We start from the raw sequence: 23335 nt of genomic DNA on the forward strand, positions 1-23335 counted from the left end.
CCGGTCTTTATTTATCCATAAGTGAGTGAACTACACTTTAAGGGAGATTCAACTTTTTTTAAAGGAGTTTCTAGTGTTGATCTGTTAAAGATAATTTTTTTTATTTGTAATTAAAAAAGCTTTAACTATATATTATTGGTTATCATATATCATATAAGTTTATATTATATAATTTATATTTATTTTAGAAATGATTTATATTGCATAATTAATAAATACAATATTTAATAAATATACATTTTATATAATCAGCATATTAGAATCATTTATTTTTTTTAATCAGCAAATTTGCTGAAAAAAACAAATTAGCATATTAGAATGAAAAAAATCAGCATAGTATGAACAAATAAAAAAAATCAGCGTTTTACAATAAAATAAATAAATGAACCAGAAAACCGTCAAATTAGAATGGAAAAAAATAATACATACATAATATGAAAAAATTAAAATTAGAATTAAAATTAAAAATCTACATATTAGTATGAAAAAGCAAATCAGCATATTAGTATGAAAAAAAATAAAATGCAAATTACAATTAAAAAATAAATAAATCAGTAAATCAGAATATTGGTATGCAAATATCAAAAAACAACATGTTAGTATGAAAAAAAATCAGCATATTAGAATGAAATAAATTACTAAAAGCAAAATTAGCAAATCAGCAAATTAGAATAGGAAAAAAATAAAAATCAGCAAATCTGCATATTAAAAAGAAAAAAGCAAATCAGGATATTAGCATAGTATGAAAAAAATCAGCATATTACAATAAAATAAATAAATGAATAAATCCGCAAATTAGAATGGAAAAAAAATGCAAATCAACATAGTATGAAAAATTAAAATTCAATTAAAAATCAATCAGCATATTAATATGAAACAAAAAGTCTGAATATTAGATTGGGGGAAGAAATCAGCAAATTAGAATGGGGAAAAAATCAGCATATTAGAATTTTAAAAATTCAAAACTCTGCATATTAGTATGAAAAAAATCTGCATATTAGTATAAAAAAACTAATTAAAAATAAGCATATTCAAATTAAAAAATAAAAATCAGCAAATCAGCATAGTATGAAAAAATAAATTGCATATTTCAATTAAAAAATAAATAAATAAATCAGCAAATCAAAATATTGGTATGAAAATGTCAAAAATCAACATATTTGTATGAAAAAAATAAAAATCAGCAAATTAGAATGGGAAAAAATTAAAAATCAGCAAATCTGCATGTTAGAAAGAAAAAAAAGCAAATCAGCTTATTAGTATGAAAATAAAAATCAGCAAATCAGCATAGTGTGAAAAAATTTAAAATCAGCACATTACAATTAAAAAATAAATAAAAAATAAAATCCAATAAATAAATCAGCAAATCACAATATTTGTATAGAAAAAAATAAAAAAAAATCAGCATATTAGAACAAAATCAGCAAATCAGAATGGGGAAAAAAAATAAAAAATCAGCAAATCTGCATATTAGAATAGGAAAAAAAGCAAAAGAAAAAAAAGAAAAAAAAGAAAAAGGCAAATCAGGATATTAGTGTGAAAAAAAATCCACAAATCAGCATATTATGAAAAAATAAATTGCATATTTCAATTAATAAATAAATAAATCAGCAAATTAGAATATTGGTATGAAAATGTCAAAAAATAACATATTTGTATGAAAAAAATAAAAATCAGCATATTAGAATGAAATAAAATTAATAAAAATCAGCTAATTAAAATGGGAAAAAAATAAAAATCAGCAAATCTACATATTAGAATAAAAAATCGCAAATCAGCATATTAGAATGCAAAAAAATCAGCAAATCTGCAAATCTGCATATTAGAATAAAAAAAAGCATATCTATGAAAAAAAATCAAAAATCCACAAATCAGCATATGTGACCTTGGACCACAAAACCAGTCATAAGGTTAAATTTTACAAAACTGAGATATATACATCATATGAAGGCTCAATAAATAAGCTTTCTATTGATGTATAGTTTGTCAGGATAGGACAATATTTGGCCGAGATACATCTATTTGAAAATCTGGAATCTGAGGATGCAAAAAAATCAAAATACTGAGAAAATCACCTTTAAAGTTGTCCAAATTAGGTTCTTAACAATGCATATTACTAATCAAAAATTACATTTTGACAGGTTTACAGTAGGAATTTTTCAAAAAATCTTAATGTAACATGATCTTTACTTAATTTCCTAATGATTTTTGACATAAAAGAAAAATCAATAATTTTGACCCATACATTGTATTTTTGGCTATTGCTACAAATATACCCCAGCGACTTAAGACTGGTTTTGTGGTCCAGGGTCACATATTAGAACGCAAAAAAATATCAGCAAATCAGCATAGTATGAAAAAAAGAAACCAGTTGTATACAGATGCAAATCTATAACCATAGACCTATAATACGAACACTAACGTTTTGCAAATGTACTTCAATACTAATCCTCAAGAAAAACACTTAAGAAGCCTTCTGTTCCTATGACTACTTGTATTTATAACCGTGTATTTGTCGCCATAAGCGTTCTGATTGACATTCGATTGCATAATATTACGCAACGTTACACGAAGCGTTATATATAGAACCAAACAGTGTAGCTGATCTCCTTTTCCATGAGCCTGCCTTTATCTTTATCCCACTGGTGAGGTTGAAGCTTTCATTAGCAGGGTCAGAGCTCCATAATCCGCACCCTGCCATCCATACAGTGATTCAGCTATCCTGATACACTCAACTATCACACTGGAGGTTTAAAGATTCATTGAAGGCAGCTCTCAGGTTCAGCGAGCAAAGAAAAGCTCATTGGCTCTGACTAATAGGTCGCAGTCCTTCGGCACAAGCTCTGAGAGAACAAAGAGAAAACACCCACACGTAGGAAGGCGTAACGCTGGTGTGTGTTTGTCAGCTGAAGCTGCCAGTGCTCTAAACACAGCGTTCAAGTGGCAGTTATGAGACCATAAGCTTGAAATGAGCTTGTTTTGTATTGTAATTAAGACGGGTTTCTGACAGATACTGTATGTCTCATTCGTTGGCTTACCTTGAAGACAAACATCTCCCTTCTGAGGATGGCTAGCGTGTTGAAACCGCCGTCACAGATGTCTGGTTTAGCGTTGGGGTGCATTGGTTTGTCGCCGGTCGGTATTCGCGGGGGCCGTGTCTGCCTGTCGTTTTTGCGTGGATCTACGGGAGGGTGCGAGCGAGCCGGTGGGACCGTCGGTAGAGGTCTTGTAGGCTGAGGAAGTTTGTCGGGAGGTCCTGAAGAGATAGAGAGAGAGAGACACGGTTATCAAATATTTATATATTTTCCTAGTTTTTAGTGATTTTTATTAAATTAAGGGTGGTTGTAGTGAAAACCCCCCTCATAAATGGCAAAATCTGGTTTCGTAATACATTTTTATTATTATTTGCTTGGCAGAACTAAACAGCCTACAGCCTTACAGCTAATGCACTATATTAGTTTGCATAATAATCAATTTTATGTATTGTTTTGTCATGATGCTGTTTTATTATATTTCCTAATAGCAAGCCTGAAGGGGATTAAGAGGCTAAATGCCATGCATACAAATACCCCTTACTCATTGTACAACTGGTTTGTGTTTGTTTATGATATTTCTGTTCACGCTTTTAGACATAGACATATAAAAAGAAATAATTCAATAAGTATTTAAATTCAATAAATAATAATGAATTAAATAAATAATTAATTAATAAAACGAATAATTACACTGAAAATGATTATTATAAATATTTTTTTATAATTATAAAATATAAAAAATAATAATATAAAATAATTTAAATATTTTTCAGATATTATTTTTTTTATAAATTATATATTGTTGTGTGTGTGTGAATGTGTGTGTGTATATATAATGTAAATAAAATTATTTCACATAGACAAAAAAATTCTATAAGTTTTTTAATAAAAAATAAATAATTATTTTTATTTATTTAAATGATTTAAATAAAATGAATAATTACATAAAAACATTATTATTATTATAAATATTTTTTCAAATAATTATAAAATCTAAAAAAATATTAATTTAAAAGAATTTATTATTTAAATATTTTTCATATATATATATATATATATATATATATATATATATATATATATATATATATATATATATATATCAATTTTTCACATAGACATAACTCAAGTCTTTAAATTAAATAAATAATAATACATTATTTAAATAAATAAACTGAATAATTACATTGAAAAAATAAATAAATATAATATAAATTCATTATTTTGATATTTTTCATAAATTATATTTTCATAAATAAATACATAATACATTTAAATAAATAATAAAATGAATAACTGCATTGACAATTATACAATTATTATTATTAGTAGTAGTAGTATTATAAATGTTTAAAAAATATATAAAATATACATTTATTCAGATATTTTATATATATATATATATATATATATATATATATATTTATAGATTCATTGAAAATAATTAATTAATTATTTTTTATAAATATGTGTATATATATATATATCACAATTATTTCACATACACAAAAAAATCTATGAGTATGTAAATAAATAATAATTAATTACATTGAAAATTATTATTATTTTCATTATAAATGTTTAAAATAATTATTATATTATTAAAAATATGAAAACAATTCATTATTTTTCATAAATTATATTTTCATATATTATATATTGTAGTATATATCACTATTATTTCACCAAGTGATGTATTTTATTAGCCTAACTTTATATCAGTTTATGATTATCGTGTTAATATAAAATTTTGAACACTGGTTTTTGTTTATTTATCATATTTTAGTTGTCAGACAAAGACATTATAAAGAAATAATTTAATAAATATTCAGATAAAATAATAATAATAATTAATACTTAATGACATAAACAATTAAATGAATAATTACTTTAAAAAATAAGATCACTTTTATTAAAAGTCTTATGAAAGTAATACTTCATTTATTATAGCATACATTGTATGACATATTACATTTATTATATAACATATTACTTGTATTATATTATTTTGAAAATAAAGGTAAAAGCAGCTAGATAATCTTGCTGACCTTATAAAATGGTTTTATAATATTCACCTGGACCATTGGTTTGAAAAATGCTCATGGCCTCTCGCATCAATTATAGTCCAGCATACACCTCGATTATCTGTGGACTCATTATCACAGCCCAGCAGACGGCTGACCCGCACTGAAGAGTTCAAGCTGTTAGCACAATCAACTGAGACGTCAGATTTTTGGAAGAGCCGACAGAACACTACGAGCCCGCAGATCGAGAGGTCAAGAAATCCTCGGTGAGAATGAAAGGATGGGTGATTAAATGGAGAAAATAATGAATGATTTTAAGCATCAGGCAGGAGGGCGGCCTGACAGGATTAGCCCTCTGGAGATGCGAGCGGCCCACAGAACCACAGAGAGGAGTGACTGTCTGAAATCAAATCTCCTGAAATAGAGCGAGGATTACAGCCCTTCACGTTACATAACGCAGGGCCTACGAAACAGAGATCTGCTCTGGTGAGACTGATGGATATTGAGAGAACGTGGTTGGGAATGTGTGTGTGATATGTAAGATGTACGAGTATCTCCACCCTCGGCGGTCTCATCCTGTGTCAGGAGGAGGAAAGAGGAAGACCAAAGGGACGGATGTTGGACGGGGTCCAGGAAAGAACATCTCAGGAACGTGCATTTTAGTGTTTTTCTGGATGGGGGTGGAGGAGCAGAAGGAAAAATAAATAAGGCAGAGGATTGTTACATTTTATGGGGAAAGTGTGAATGGTTGCCAGGGTGTTGCTATGTAGTTGCTAAGGTGTTCTGATTTGAGCTATACACTGAGGTTCAATATTTAGTGTTACAATGTAAAATAAATGGTGTAAGATTTACTTTTAAACATTTTATCTAAAAAATTTCACAAGTAATTACAAAGAAATGCCAAGAAATTATGCGACTTTATTTTATCTTGACTTTTTGAGTTTTGTCTCAATTCTGACTTTTTTTTTTCTCGCAGTTCTGCAAAAAAAAATTCTGATTTAAAAAAAAAAGTCTAAATTGTGAGAATTCTGCAAAAAAAAAGTAAATTTTGGGATGTAAACTCAGAATTTTGAGAAAAATTGTATAAATTGGAAGAATTTCGTGAAAAAAGGTATAAATTGTGATAAGTGCAAAGAAAAGTCTAAATTATGAGATGTAAACAGATTTCTGAGAAAAAAAGTCAAAATTGTGAGATGAACCCAGAATTCTGAGAGAAAAGTCGAAATTGTGAGAATTCTGCAAAAAAAAATTTAAATTGTGAGATGTAAATAAAATTCTGGAAAGAAAATGGCTAAATTGTGAGATGTAAACAGAATTCTAAGAAAAAAATCTAAATTGTGAGATGAACTCAGAATTCTGAGGAAAATGGTATAAATTGTGAGAATTTTGTGAAAAAAAAAAGAAATCTCAGTTGAGAGATGTAAACAGAATTCTAAGGAAAAAAGGTATAAATTGTGAAAAATTTGCAAAAAAAGTCTAAATTGTGAGATGTAAACAATAAAAACCTGTTTATATTGTGAGATTTAAACAGAATTCTAGAACGAAAATGTATTAATTGTGAGAATTCTGTGAAAAGAAAAGTCTCAATTGTGAGATGTAAACTAAATTCTGAAAAGAAAATGTCTAAATTTTAAGATAAACTCAGAATTCTGGGAAAAATGTGTAAATTGGGAAAAAAGTTTTTTTTTTATATTATGTGGCTGAATCAAGCTTCAGTAAGTAACTCTTTAAATTAAACATAAAAGTTCTAAGTAAAAAGACTTTCTTTTTGTTCTATTTATTTTGAAAAATTATTTTTTACCTTGTAGAAAACGTATGTAGTGAATTGAGTGTGTTCTGTTTGAATCTTACCGTAGATCTTCTGGATGCCCTGCAGATCGTCATGTGGCAGTCTGAAGTTCTCTGTGTCCATGTACTGGTAGAAGGGGGCCATGATGGCAGTGGGGTCGTTGGAGTGCTCCAGGCCTAGCGCGTGACCCAGCTCATGTACCGCCACCAGGAAGAGGTCGTTCCCTGTACACACAAAATACAAACATATCAGTAAGTTAAAGACATACTGCAGCACACATAAAATAATTTAAATCACAGTAAAGTATTAAGATAAATGTACCACATCTTGGTTAAGTTGCCATTATCACATTATCCCTGTTACCACTTTTTAGAGTTGTTGGTGCTTTTTAGTCAAAAACACCCTGTGTGAAAAATTTAATCAATTCATTTGAGGGATTAACTCATTAACACATTAACTCTTGTGAGTGGTTCGTGAGTGGTTCGTTTTAGTGAATCAGAAACATACAGTGTGAACTTTGTAGTCTGATTCCCAAATGAATGACCCTTAATGAGTCATTTCATGTTTTAGTGAATCAAAATGGACAAATGATTCTTATGATCAAGTTCTTTCTTCAGTGTATCATTGTATTTTTAGTGAGTTAAAAACATACAGTATGAAGTCCCATTCCCACTTTAACAACTCTTAGAAGCATTTTTTCCCCATTAAAATTAGCAATTACACTTGTAAGCTATTTTTTGTAAATCAAAACAAACATGATTCTTATGAACTGATTGTTCTAATCCAAAGTTGCTAAATGAATGTAACTGTAAATATTCCTGTTTTGTGAATGAAAGCAAACAAATGACTCTTATGATCTGAACCATTCATAATAAACATTTGTGATTCTTATGAACCAGTTCTTGGTATCATATTGAATCAAACAAACCAATGACTCTTATGAGCTGGTTCTTTTTTAGCAAATCAAAATGAACAAATGACTCTTATGAGCTGGTTCTTTTTTAGCAAGTCAAAATGAACAAATGACTCTTATGAATCAAACAAACAACTGACTTATTAGTCTGGTTCTTTCTGAGTGAATCAAAATGAACAAATGACTCTTATGAGCTGTTTCTTTTATAGCAACTCAAAATGAACAAATGTCTCTTATGAATCAAACAAACAACTGACTTATTAGTCTGGTTCTTTCTGAGTGAATCAAAATGAACAAATGACTCTTATGAATCAAACAAACAACTGACTTATTAGTCTGGTTCTTTCTTAGTGAATCAAAAGGAACAAATGACTCTTATGAGCTGTTTCTTTTATAGCAACTCAAAATGAACAAATGACTCTTATGAGCTTGTTCTTTTTTAGCAAATCAAGATGAACAAATGACTCTTATGAGCTGGTTCTTTTTTAGCAAGTCAAAATGAACAAATGACTCTTATGAATCAAACAAACAACTGACTTCTTAGTCTGATTCTTTCTTTGTGAATCAAAATAAACAAATGACTCTTATGAGCTGGTTCTTTTTTAGCAAATCAAAATGAACAAATGACTCTTATGAATCAAACAAACAACTGACTTATTAGTCTGGTTCTTTCTTAGTGAATCAAAATGAACAAATGACTCTTATGAATCAAACAAACAACTGACTTATTAGTCTGGTTCTTTCTTAGTGAATCAAAATGAACAAATGACTCTTATGAGCTCTCTCTTTTTTAGTGATTCAAAATCATACAGTGCGACCCTTATGGTCTGATTCATTTCTGTTTTTTCCTTATGTCAAACAAATGATTCAAATATGATTTTTTTTTTCTTTCAGGACCCAATCAACTGCCTACTTTTTTTCTTATATGTTTTGTATATACTTTTTCATGTCAGATTACATAACATGGTTTATGAACAATTTCATGTTCACCTTAAACAGTATTATTTCAGAATATGTTTTGAGTAGTTATAAGAAGTTGAACCAAACTGTGATATCGTTAGCTCACACATAAGCTCTAAAATAAAAAATCCACTAAATATACAGCAAATGTGTCAGAGCGCATAATGATATGTCAAAATCAAAGCTGCTGTCTGCCTGCGTGTGTGTGTGTGGTTGTTTGTGTACGTAATTGTTATCCATCTTTTCCACTCCAGAATAACTCATCCAGAGTAACCACAGCTACTGCTGGGATTCATTACAGTATGAACCCTGTCACTACACACCCTCACATCAAACGTCCACGCAGAGCATCTTCCCTCAGTGCACAAATGGAAAACCCCACCCTGCTCGACCCGTGATGGTTTGGAGCGGGACTTTACGCCACAGGCCAGAAAACAGTCCAAAACACCAAAGCAGATGCGACGGTAAACGAGGACCGCAGAGGAAAGAGCAGCCATGACGGCCACATCAGCAGCTACAGACAAGCATCTGTCTTTTCTATTCTCCTTTCAGTTGCGACTCAATCTGTCTCTATCTTTTTCGCTTTAATCTGCTGACACCAATGAATCCGACACATTTTTTATTCAGTCGACTTGTGTTTTATTCAAACTGCTCGGCACAGGAGACGCAGATCAAATGATGCGTTTTGCATTCCTGGATATTTCGGGTCTATTTCAGCGCACGGAACGTCGCCCTGGAGAATTTGCCGGCATCAAAGCTGACGGCTCTGAAACGCTCCAAAATACACAATTGACCAAATGCTACTGAGCGAACAAAACACACGAGACCAGTTACAGTTCTGTTATCAGAGAAAAAATATTAGTTTGGTAGGGTATTAGATGAAACAAACTGTACGTACAGTACACAACACAAGCGATATTAAGAATTTATGTGTAACGGCAAAGCAGGAGTGCGAGAACGAGATCTAAGGAGACTTTGTAGTAAGATAGAAAGTGGGCTGCATTGGAACTGTCTGAAATTAGAGAGATCACTAGTAGTAACTTTTTTCTGAATAAATCATCCCTCGCTGTTTACGCCACGACTGTAAATGACTCTGAAATTACTTAAATATAAGGAGGAATCTGAGCCAACTGAGCCATATGGGATTACTTGAATTAAAGGGATGGTTCACCCAAAAATTAAACTGTTTTCCCAAGTAAATGATGACAGAATTTTCATTTTTGGGTAAACTGTCCCTTCAAGACAGGGTGTAACCACCCAGCAACCACATAGCAACATGCTAAGCACTCTTAGTAACCACTCAGAACTTAGCCATGGCCGCCTCAAAGCAAGCACCACTTTTGTCATAAAATAAAAAATATATAGCTCATTTATGATCTTTCCACAGAAAAAGTGGATGAAACAAGTGCGAGATGGTGATATGATTTGATTCCCAAACAACTGACTCTTAAGAGTCGTGAATCAAAACCACGGTGCATCTAGTGTACTTTAGAGCAAGGCCAGAGATGCATTTCCCAAAATCAACTATGGTTGTAAGTTTCTTTGTTATCAATAGAGTTAATGTAACTTGCGACCATAGCTGGCTAGCTATGCCTTTGGGAAACACACCCAAGAATAGTTGACCATTGTTGTCTCATTCACAAATTAACTCCTACAAACCATTTTCTGTCTTTTCTCTTTTTGTGTGAATCAGAATGTACAAATGATTCTTATGAATCAATTATTTTTAGTGAATCAAAACAAATACAAACAAAAATACACAGTCCTACGAATTTGGAACAACTTGAATCAGAAACAAAGACCAGTATAGTTCGATTCCCTAACAATTAGCTCTTGAGGCATGAATCAAAAACACTGTGGGTCCAGTGTATTTTAGAGCAAGACCAGGGCTGCGTTTCCTAAAAGCAAAGCAACTATAGTCATTATCAGTAGAGTTCAATGGAACTTGCAACCATAGTTAGCTAACAATGCCTTTGGGAAACACAACCCAGAATAGTTTGGATCCCGAATTAATCACTCTAATTCAAATGAGCCAGTTCATTTTAGTGAATCAAAAAGACTGCAGCTATTGTTGTGTAATTAAACTGTTTTCCTAGTAAATGATGACAGAATTTTCTTTCTTGGGTAAACTGTCCCTTTAAGGCAGGGTGTAACCACATAGCAACATACTAACAAGTACTCTTAGTAACCACTCAGAACTTAGCTATGGCCACCCCAAAGCAGGCACCACTTTTAAAACCAGTGTGAGATGGAGATATGAATCAGAAACATAGAGCAAGGCCGGTATTTTGATTCCCAAACAACTGACTCTTAAGAGTCATAAATCAAAAACACAAGGTGCATCCAGTGTACTTTAGAGCAAGACCAGAGGTGCATTTCCCAAAAGCAACTATGGTCATAAGTTCCTTGGTTAATGATGCCTTTGCGAAACACACCCCAGAATAGTTTGGCTTCCAAATGAATGATTCAAATGAGTCGGTTTTCTTTAGTGAATCAAAACTTTTTCTTTTTTCTTTTTTTTTTAACACTTATGAGCAGTTTTTTGTGAATCGGAACAAACTACCCAAAAATGGAGCAGTGTTCCCCAGATAATAGAAAGTCATACGAATTTAAAACAACTTGAATTAGAAACATAGAGCAAAACCAGTAGTTCGATTCCCCAACGATTGACTCTTAAGAGACACGAATCAAAAACACATGACGCGTCCATTTTACTTTAGAGCAAGACCAGAGGTGCATTTCCCAAAAGCAACTGTGGTCATAAGTTCCATAATTTCCTTGGTTAACGATGCCTTTTGGGAAACGCACCCCAAAATAGTTCAGTTTCTGAATGAATCACTCTGGTTCAAATGAGCCAGTTTGTTACAAATCAAAAAGAGTGCAACCATTGTTGTCTGATTCACAAATGAACGGCTCTTACAAGCCATTTTAGTTTTTTTTTCTTTTGACACTTATGAGCTGTTTTTTATTAATCAAAATTAACAAATGATTCTATGAATGTATTTTTGAGAGTAAATCGAAACAAACTACCCAAAATGGAGCCGTGTTCTCGAGATAATAGAAAGTCATACGAATTTGGAACAACTTGAATTAGAAACATAGAGCAAGACCAGTATAGTTTGATTCCATAACGATTGACTCTTAGGAGTCGTGAATCAAAAACACATGGTGCATCCAGTGTACTTCAGAGCAAGACTAGAGGTGCATTTCCCAAAAGCAACTGTGGTCATAAGTTCCATAATTTCCTTGGTTAACGATGCCTTTGGGAAATGCACCCGAAAATAGTTTGGATTTGGAATGAATGACTCTGATTCAAATGAGTCGGTTTTCTTTAGTGAATCAAAAAGAGTGCAACCGTTGTTGTCTGATTCACAAATTAATACTTACAAGCCATTTTCTTTCTTTTTCTTTTTTATTTCTTTTGAAACTTATGAGCAGTTTTTTTGTGAATCAAAATGAACAAATGATTCTTATGAATCATTTTTCTTTTAGTGAATCGAAATAAACTACTATTTTGGAACATACTTGAATTATAAACATAGAGCAAGACCAGCATAGTTTGATTCCATAACGATTGACTCTTAGGAGTCGTGAATCAAAAACACATGGTGCGTCCATTGTACTTCAGAGCAAGACCAGAGGTGCATTTCCCAAAAGCAACTGTGATCATAAGTTCCAAAAATTTCCTTGGTTAACGATGCCTTTGGGAAATGCACCCCAGAATAGTTTGGTTTCCGAATCAAAAATGAAACTGTGTTCCCCAGAAAAAAAAAAAAACGTCCTATGAATTTGGAACAACTTGAATCAGAAACATAGAGCAAGACAAGTATAGTTAAATTCCCCAGCATTTGACTCTTAGTCGTGAATCGAACAGTGGCTCCAGTGTATTTTTAGAGCAGTGCTGTGTTTCCCAAAATAAACTATAGTCACAAGTTTTGTTGTTACCAACAGAGTTTAATGGAATTTATGATCATAGTTAGCTAACTATGCCTTTGCCTACGCACCCCAGAATAGTTCAGATCGTGAATGAATGTCTCTGATTCAAATGAGCCAGTTCGTTTAAGTGAATCAAATGAATGCAACCTTTTTTTGTGAATCAGAATGAAAAAAAAAAACACTTCTGAGCAGTATTTGTGAATCAAAATAAAAGATGAATTATATGAATCATTTTTTTTTTTGTGAATGAAAACAAATACCCTAAAATGAAAGTGTTTCCCAGGAAAATAGAAAGTATTATGAATTTGGAGCAACTTGAATCAGAATCATAGCGCAAGACCAGAAAGTCCTAGAAAATAGAAATAGAATAAAAATAGAAAGTCCTAGAAATTTGGAACAACTTGAGGATGACTATATGATGACAGAATTTTTATTTTCAGGTGCACCGTCCCTTTAAGGCAAGGTGTAAACATCCATCAACCACATAGCAGCATGCTCAGGCCCAGCACTGCGGTTCTCCCAAGATGCTCCTGCTGAAGTATAATCCAGAGCAGCTGTGTTTGAACCGTCACGACTCTTACGTAAGACCCAAGACCCTGATTAATTAGCAGGCAGCTGAAAGGCAAGTTCATAGATCAAAAAGAGGCGAATAAAAGCAAAGTGATGGGAAACAAAAATGGGAAACGGACATGAAAAGACTTAGCTCAATTTGTCAAGTCCACTGACCTCAATCTAAGAAATTACCGCATCTTCACTCATGCTAAAAATGTAGATGTCCAAATGCCCAATAAAACGTAGTAATACCACAATGCTTTGATATTTACCATGGTACTGAATGATTACCATATCCATATAAGACCGTAAATGTCCATAAAACATGATAATACTATGGTACCTTGAGAAATACTATAACAATTACCATATTTATATACAGTTTACATTGAGTTTCAAAGTTAAGAATATGATATTACTATGGTAAATGTCTAATAAATCATGGTAATACCATGGTACTTTGATATATACTACGGTGCTGCATAATTACCATATTTACATACTGTACAATGGTATTTACATGCAACTCTAAAGTTATTAAAAATAAGGATTTTACCATGGTAAATGTCCAAAAAGCAAGATAATAGTGTGGTACTTTGATATACCACAGTACCTGAATCAATACCATGGTTTTTCCATGGTAAATATACATAAATCATGGTAATACCATGGAATTTTTATATATGCCATAATTATATAACAATATGGCACAATATGGAACTTAAAAGGATGCTATGGTAATACCATGGTAAATGTTCAATAAAACATAGCAGTGCTATAGTACATGGATATTTACCATGGTACTGAAGGATTTCCATATTCATAAACCATTGTAAAACATGAAAATAACATGATATTGAACATGACAAAAACATGATAATACTATTGTACCTTGTGATATACTATTGTACTTTTACCATATTTATACACAATGTTATTTACATAGAATTTTACCATGGCAAATTTCCAAAAAGCAAGATAATAGTGTGGTTCTTTAACATATACCATGGTATTAAATAAATACCATGTTTTTTTCCATGGTAAACGTCCAAAACATGGAAATACTGTGGTGTATCATGGTATTTATATGGTATGCCAAGGTACTTGCATACAAAGAATGCTATGGTATTACCATGGTAAACGTCCAAAAAACATAATACTATGGCACCTTGTGATACACTATTGTACTTTTACCATATTTATATACAATGGTATTTATATGGAGCTTCAAAGTTAAGAATAATATGATTTTACCATGGTAAATGTTCAATAAAACATGGTCATACCCTGGTATTTTGATACATACTATTGAACTGAATGACTTCTATATTTATATACAATGGTATTTACATGCAACTCCAAAATCCATAAAAAAATATGATTTTATCCTGGTAAATGTCCAGAATGCAAGGTAATAGCGTTGTACTTTAATATATACCACAGTACTGAATACATGCCATGTTTTTTCCATGGCAAATGTCCAAAAACATGGTAATACTGTGGCGTTTTGGTGTGGTGTATCATGGCATTTATATAGTATTCCAAGTAACGTAATAGAATACTATGGTATTACTATGGTAAATACCCAAAAAACATGACAATACTATGGTACCTTCTGTTGTACTTTTACCATGTTATATGCAATGGTATTTTCATGGAGCTTCAAAGTTATGAATATGATTTTACCATGGTAAATGTCCAATAAATCATGGTACTTTGATATATGCTGTTGTACTGAATGATATTTATATACAATGATATTTACATGCAACACCAATGTTCTTTAAAAAAAAAGGATTTTACCATGGTAAATGTCCAAAAAGCAATATAATAGTGTGGTACTTTGATATATACCATGGTAGTGAACAACTCCCATGTTTTTTTCCATGTTAAATGTCCAAAATATGTAATAATGTGGTGTTTTGGTGTGTTATATCATAGTATTCCAAGGAACTTAAAAGAATACTATGATATTACTAAGGTAAATGTCCAATAAAACATGTCAATCCATGGTATTGAATGATTTCCATAATAATATATCATAGAACTCTAAGGTACAGCAAAATACTTAAAGAATACTATAATTTTACCATGGTAAATCCTTGCAAAAAAGGGTTTTGTGGACATTTTACCATAACAGGACCATGGTGTTCTTGGAAGTACTTTGGAGTATCGTGTAAAAACCTTGGTACATGCATTTCAGTACTAAGGTAAATTACTATAGTATTACCATCTCTGTACTATAGTACTGCCATAGTGCATTTTTGTAATGTAATGAACATAAAAACATTGCATGGTCATTATACAGTATACCATATAATACCATGGTACAAAATTTTGGTGGAATAGAGACATTATTTTTTTTAGGATGGAATTAAAATGTTCCTCTCTCTCTCTCTCTCTCTCTCTCTCTCTCTCTCTCTCTCTCTCTCTCTCTCTCTCTCACACACACCTTCTTTCTGTCAGTTTCACTTGTAGTGAAATGAGCGATGCCTTTTTAATCCGCATGATGAACTTCCTACTCGCACGGCCTGACACACACACACACACACACACACACACACACACACCAGACTCCAGAGACCCGGGCTCTGATTACAGATGATGGATCCATCCGCTTAATTCCAAACACGAGATGGGAAATGTCGAAGTGGATCATCCCACACCGCTGAATGATTGACAAGCGTTTCTGCCACGTGCGCTGCCAGGAAATTACTTTCATAACTGCGAATGCCTTGATGAACTTTCAGGGATTCATTAGCCTTCAAAGGAAATGACATCACTCAGTGTTTCTCAAGGGAACGGCGAGCAATTCAGAAGGCAAGAACGTGTGAATGTGTGCAAACGCTTGTGACGCGGACGCACCAGGCGTCTTCTAAACACACTACGCACACAAAGACATCAGTCAGGATACCCTCAGGGCAACGTTACACCCTTTTATATCCCATTCGGATTTCCTCTCTGCTGGAGGACAAGCGTCCTGTTCAACTAAAGATGGAAAGCACTGAGGTCATGACTCCAGTTCATTAATTTACCTTTGCCTTCCTTATACTGTCTTCCTCTTTATATTCTGGCTAGTACAATGCTAAATCTGTTTCTGCGCTGGTGTAATGTTATCGGTGACCCACACTTACAGGAGGGCCTTGTCAACAGAATTTCAGAGAAAAGAGTAAATGCCCGAGGCCTAACAGGTCTCTTTGAGAGAAATGCTTTTCCTCACTTTTAAAGTGAACCGTGTATGATTTTCCTTCTGCACAATAAGCTTCTATGGTAGTATCTATTATATCATCACCATCACATGGAGATCATGAGCGCAGCCGTGTGAAACAGTTATATAGGTGTGAATGTTTGACTAGTTTCAGCCAGTGTTGCCAATTCAGCCTTTCTACTGCATGAGAAAATCCAGTATTTTTGACATATTTGTATATGTAGGCTAAATTGTATTACAAAATAGAGCAGACCAGTGATTCTCAAGCAGATGCCCAGTAAACGGGGAACGTTCTCAGAACTTTTTGCTGATACAGTTCACCCAAAAATTACCCAATGATTTACTCACCCTCAAGCCATCCGAGGTGTATGACTTTCTTTATATTTAGACAAATACAATCTGCGTTATATTAAAAATGTCCTGGCTTTTCAAGCTTTACAATGGCAGTGAATGGGTGTTGAGATTTTGAAGTTCAATAAAGTGCATCCATCCATCATAAAAAGTGTTCAAATTCGAGATATTGGTGCAAAAATGCCCCTGTATGTGTTTTGTGTCATTTCACATATCATATCATATGACAGGGGCAGCAAGAGCAATATGACAGGAGTGCTAATTTTGTCCCGATCTATCACAAGCTTTAATGGGATTTTATACAACAGTTCAGTAAATAAGAAGTTGATATTGTGTTATATTTTAAACACAATATTATGTGTTTTTGCTAAATTTTGCAGAGAACATATTACTTTTGAAGAATTGAGCATCTCAGAGCAACACAGCAGTGTTTTAGTTCTGGATGAATCTACGTTTTGAACAAATCATGTGAACCAATGATTTAAGGCCCATTCTTAAAGTGAGCCATTTACTTCATTCCTGAATGAATCAGTTGTTTGAACAAATCGAATGACTCAAAGACATTTACTGCCATCGATTTAGAGAGATTTTGTTTCACAGATTTAGTTTCTTATTTAGAGTATAATTTCATTTAAAAAAAATAAAAAAAATAAAAACATTAAAGGGATAGTTCTCCCCCGAAATTTTTATTCTGTCATCATTTACTCACCCTCATGTCGTTTCAAATTTCTTTTGTGGAACATAAATAAAGGTATTTTGAAAAAAAAACAAAAGCGGTTTTGGTTACCGATGACTTTCATTGTATGAACAGAAAATACTGAGATGCTTCTTAAATTATCTTTTATGTTTCAAAGTTTATGTAACATAGTTTGTGTAATAAATTTTATGTTGAATCAAATAAAATGTGTTTCTAAAGCTACAATTAGTAATGTCTACTTGATACGTTCTCATTTAACACAAAAATAGCTTTAAATAATCTTTTGTGGGTATTTTCACAAATTTATTTTGCGATTAATTAGATTAATTACATTATGTAATCAATTCGATTTAAAAATTTGATAAAAAATCGACTGACAGCCCTAATTATAATATTATAAAATAAGGAAAAAATAAGTAGCACGGGTATATTTGTAGCAATATTCAACAATACGTTGTAAGGGTCAAAATTATAAAAAAAATGTATGCCAAAAATCATTAGAATATTAAGTAAAGATCATGCTCCATAAAGATACTTTGTAAATTTCCTACCTTACATTATATCAAACCTTAAGTTTTGATTAGTAATAAAAACTTAATTTAAACAACTTTAAAGCGATTTTCTCAACATTTCGATGTTATTTGCACCATTTTTTTACAAATAGTTTTATCTCTGTCAAATCCTATCCTAACCAACCATACATTCATTGAAAGCTTATGTAAGCTTTTTTATTCATTTTTTATGACTGGTTTTTGGTCTAGGGTCTCATTTGTCAGATTAAGAATCACAGGCAAGTGTAGTAATCACTTGGTTTTTCCCTTCAGACTATAATTGGTCCATTCTGATCAGTGCTGAGAAAAGTAGCATGTACCATTCAGCAATGCTCACTATGTGTTACTTTAGCAGCTGTGTGGAAAATACTTTACACCTGAATAATGAAATTGAGAAATTGTTGAATTGAAAACACACAGTGACCATAAAGGCATTCCATTGACTGATAAACAAAAATCCATACAGAAACACAATGGCAAACCTAAACTAAGATTGGCAGGTGCAAAGCTAGCATATGATTTGCAGCTGTACTATTAACACCTCCAAATCAAATCTCATTTCTTCTCATTTCTCACCTGACTGAGTTTTTCCAGCTTATAAAGTAGGAAATTAGACTAATTGATGCATTGTATTAGCTTCAAGCATGGTAAATGTTTGTGTACATCTCTCTCAAACTTTTAAAAGCTTGAATACCTCTCATCCCTGTTGAAAAAAACCAGCATGTGCTGGTTAGGTGTTTCGATGCTGGTTTATGCTGGCCCTTTGTGGGTTTATGCTGGTCCTTTGCTGGTTTATGCTGGCCCTTTACTGGTTTATGCTGGCCCTTTGCTGGTTTATGCTGGCCCTTTGCTGGTTTATGCTGGCCCTTTGCTGGTTTATGCTGGCCCTTTGCTGGTTTATGCTGGCCCTTTGTTGGTTTATGCTGGCCCTTTGCTGGTTCATGCTGGCCCTTTGCTGGTTCATGCTGGCCCTTTGCTGGTTTATGCTGGCCCTTTGCTGGTTTATGCTGGCCCTTTGCTGGTTTATGCTGGCCCTTTGCTGGTTTATGCTGGCCCTTTGCTGGTTCATGCTGGCCCTTTGCTGGTTCATGCTGGCCCTTTGCTGGTTTATGCTAGTCCTTTGCTGGTTTATGCTGGTCCTTTGCTGGTTTATGCTGGCCCTTTGCTGGTTTATGCTGGCCCTTTGCTGGTTTATGCTGGCCCTTTGTTGGTTTATGCTGGCACTTTGCTGGTTTATGCTGGCCCTTTGCTGGTGTATGCTGGTCCTTAGCTGGTTTATGCTGGTCCTTTGCTGGTTTATGCTGGTCCTTAACTGGTTTATGCTGGCCCTTTGCTGGTTTATGCTGGCCATTTGCTGGTTTATGCTGGCCCTTTGCTGGTTTATGCTGGCCATTTGCTTGTTTATGCTGGTCCTTTGCTGGTTTATGCTGGCCATTTGCTGGTTTATGCTGGTCCTTTGCTGGTTTATGCTGGCCATTTGCTGGTTTATGCTGGTCCTTTGCTGGTTTATGCTGGTCCTTGAGCAGCTAAGGACCAGCATTAACCAGCAAAGGACCAGCATAAACCAGCTAAAACTAACATCCCAGCACCAAAACATACCTAACCAGCATATGCAGTTTTTTTCAACAGAGATACCTGTTCCTGTTTCATGCTAATCAACACAGTTGCTCTATTTACACCCTGCTAACACAAGTCATTACACCCTGCTAGCAAACGCTACAAATAGCCCATGCTATTCTCCGCTAACCAAATCCATTAGAGTTTGCTAGCAAACCCTCGCTCAACATTGCTCTCGCACCTCACAAACAAACCCTTGCTGATTCTGTCTTTAGCAAACAGATGTCACTAAGAACACCATGCTAACGGTGGAAAAATCATTATGGAGGACCATAAAAGCAACAGGCCTAGCGCTTAGCATCCACACAGCTCATAAAGCGCATGCAGTTGAAGTGCAAATCAGACGAATCCCATCTGAAATGCTAATTATGGACATTATTAGTCCTCATTTCGACATGAGTGGTGATTAAAAACATGGGGAAGTTGAGAACAAGAGGGCTTTTGTTAGACCTTCGAGAAGGCCATCGCTGAGTAATTGGATCAGGAGGGCGCGAGAGAGACGGAGAGAGCGCTGACTGCTCGGATTCCTGGCGTTCTTGTGTTACCCGTGGCTGATTCCAGGAGAGATCAGGTTCAGGTTCATTCTTGGGTGTGAAGAAATGAGCCGGTGCCCGTGAACAGATGAAGCATTGTGGGGAGAACAGCTGCTCAGCGATCTCTCTTTTCCCTTGATCTGTCCAAACCCCCCTCTGTTCTTCTTGTTCTCCTCTCACGTCTAGACTTACGGCCTTTACTTTGGCTCTACCGCTGCTTTTCCTGTTTCAAATTCAGATCTCTATCCTGAGCGATAAATATGCTGACCTTGAACACAAACCATCTCAAAAACGCAGTGCTGTTGAAGAGTATTTGTGCTTGCTTAAAATATTAGATTTGTTATAAAATTGCAATAGTGCAATTATCAAATCACAATAGCAGCAATTTAACTAAATATTAGTATTACATATTTAATTGTATTTTATTTTTAATATTATTTTTTATTAATTGTATTATTTTATTAATATTCTTACTATTTTTTAATAATAATTTTTTTTAATAATAATAGTTTTTTAAATACAAAATTCACTTAAATTATTTTATTTTGTAATATCTATGAAATATTATAATAATAATTTATCCTTTTTAGTTTTATTTTACTAGTTATCATATTATATTATATTCTATTATTTATTGATAAATAAACATTATAATTTTACAAGTAATAATAATTATTATGTTATATTTTATTTAACGTTTAAAAATTGCTAAATATAAATAAATATTATTACATATTTGCATTATTAATATTTTTCTATTTATTTTATTATTTTATTAATATTCTTACTTTTTAATTAATATTAGTTCTTTAAATACAAAATTTACTAAATTATTTTATTTTGCAGTGAAATATTACAATAGTAATACTTGTTTTATAATTTTACTAGTAATAATCATTATTATATAATTATATTATATTATATAATTAGTTGATAAACAATTTTTGCTAATGAAATTATATTATATTATATTATATTATTTAACGTTTATAAATGTAAAATAAATAAGTAAATATAACTAAATATTAGTATTGCATATTATTGTTTTTTATTAATGTTATTATTTTATTATTATTTTTACTATTTTTTTATTGATATTAGTTTTTTAAATACAAAATGTATTAAAATTATTGTATTTTGCAGTGAAATATTACAATAGTAGTAATACATTTAGTTTTATAATTTTACTAGTAATAATAATTATTAGTATATTAATTTTTTGTCAATATAATTTTTATATTATAATATATTATATTATTTAACGTTTAGAAATGTAAAAAATAAGTAAAAATAAATAAATATAAGTATAGAATATTTACAATGATATTGTTTTTTATTAATTGTATTATTTTATATTTTTATTATTTTAATTGATATTAGTTTTTTAAATACAAAATTTACTACAATTATTTTATTTTGCAGTGAAGAATTACAATAGTAATACATTTGTTTTGTTTTATAATTTGACTAGTAATAATAATTATTATATAATTAATTATTATTATATTAAATTATTACTAGTTAATAAATAAACACACATTTTTTCCAATATAATTCATTATTATTATATTATATTATATTATATTATATTATATTATTAGTTGATGAATAAACACATTTTTCACCAAATTGTGCAACACTACAGACAACCGCTGCAAACTTTTATCGCCATTACAGTTTTTATCACAAAAATTGCAATTTTATTTTTTTTCCCCTAAATCACACAGTTTTACTTCTAACCCTATTAAACTTTTTTTTTTTTTTACACTACAGACATACAGTAAATATTAACTTAAAACATGTAGCTTGTTGAGTACATGTGTGCAGTTACTTCTCTAAGCGGTCAGATGGACAATTTTGACCTAGACAACATATTGAACACTGACTTTCATCTGTCACAGCCTTGTTTTTGTTAGTGTCAAGTTACATATAGCAGTATTTCCAATACATTTTAATAAGAATACATATTCACAAGCTCACTTTTATACCAAATTCACTGTGAAACTGCTGTAAAACACCCTTATAAGAAAGAAGACAGCATCTAAGGCGACTCCTTTGAGTCAAGCTAACAAGGGATGAATAAAAACATGCTGGTACTGAATCCAGAGGAACTGGCTTTGAGACAGATACTCGCAACAGAGAGGAGAGATTAAGGACAGTATTTAAACACACACACACACACACACACTCACATCAACTTATCCAAGCCTTACTCACAATGCTGTGTGAGGCAAATTTTGAATGGAAAGAGAGGGACAAAGTGAGAGATGGAGAGTGAGAGAGGCAGGCTGTGCCGGCGGAAGGTGCTGCTGCTACCCACATGGAATGCTAATGCTCCAGTCGGTGGGTGAGAGCCTATTTTGAGAGCAGGCCTGGTGTGTACCAGCGTGAGTCGCTCTCCTTACACATACAGGATATGGATCACATACAGTACAGCCCGCAGGCCATTCAAATCACATATTGGTTATTCATAAATGCTAATTCTGACATATACTGTATTATATTAAGTGTGTACTGTTGATAAAGTCTCCTAAGTTGTGGTTTATGATTGTCTGAGTATGTGATGACATTGCTTTCCCATTGTTGGAAATTCCTTAGTTAAGTGGTTAAAAAAAAAAAAAACGTTTCATGCACTTTGATTATTCTTCAACATTTTTAGAAGTGAATTAATGTAGAGGTTATGTTTTGATGTCATCAGGAACAAAGCCGCACATGTGTCTGTTTTGCCGTTATGAGAGTTGCCATAGAAATGAATCATTTCTGAGTCTGAGGATGTGAACAGCTCAGAGTCTCAGAGTTGTCATTTCATAATTACAGTAATTCTGACACAACGTGAAAGGAGCAGTTTCAAGACAACACAAAACCGCATTTGCATTTAACTTCTATAATGTGTTGTATTCATCAGGATTTGATTGGACTGTGATTCTTCAGCAAATGTTTGCTGATGTTATTTTATTACTGCCATCGTGGCTGAGATTATACTGGTCCCACTTGTGTTCTTCTGTCAGATTCGTCCATTCGTCCTTCATCTGTCTGTCCATTTGTCCTTCACCTATCTGCCTATCTTTCTATCTATCAATCATCTTTTGTCCATCCGTCCATTTTTCCTTCACCTATCTATCTATCTATCTATCTATCTATCTATCTATCTATCTATCTATCTATCTAT

The 23335-nt window shown here is 32.5% G+C and overlaps 1 protein-coding gene and 1 long non-coding RNA gene across 3 annotated transcripts in view; one reads left to right on the forward strand and one right to left on the reverse strand.

The window, feature by feature from the left end:
* Positions 1 to 23335, reverse strand: part of LOC141300896 (matrix metalloproteinase-16-like) — a 92823-nt gene that overhangs the window by 27029 nt on the left and 42459 nt on the right. For both annotated transcript variants that reach the window (XM_073831179.1, XM_073831178.1), the window contains 2 exons: positions 6911 to 7072; positions 3039 to 3256 (listed from right to left, as the gene is read on the reverse strand). In XM_073831179.1, the coding sequence (XP_073687280.1) occupies positions 3039 to 3256; positions 6911 to 7072 (380 nt within the window). The remainder of the gene's footprint in view (positions 1 to 3038; positions 3257 to 6910; positions 7073 to 23335) is intronic.
* On the forward strand, positions 6970 to 17578 carry LOC141300897 (uncharacterized). The gene is made up of 3 exons (XR_012342058.1): positions 6970 to 7099; positions 8976 to 13238; positions 15676 to 17578. It is a non-coding gene; the product is annotated as an uncharacterized lncRNA (long non-coding RNA).

Source organism: Garra rufa, chromosome 24, assembly GCF_049309525.1.
Source record: "Garra rufa chromosome 24, GarRuf1.0, whole genome shotgun sequence".
NCBI classification, from domain to species: Eukaryota; Metazoa; Chordata; class Actinopteri; order Cypriniformes; family Cyprinidae; genus Garra; species Garra rufa.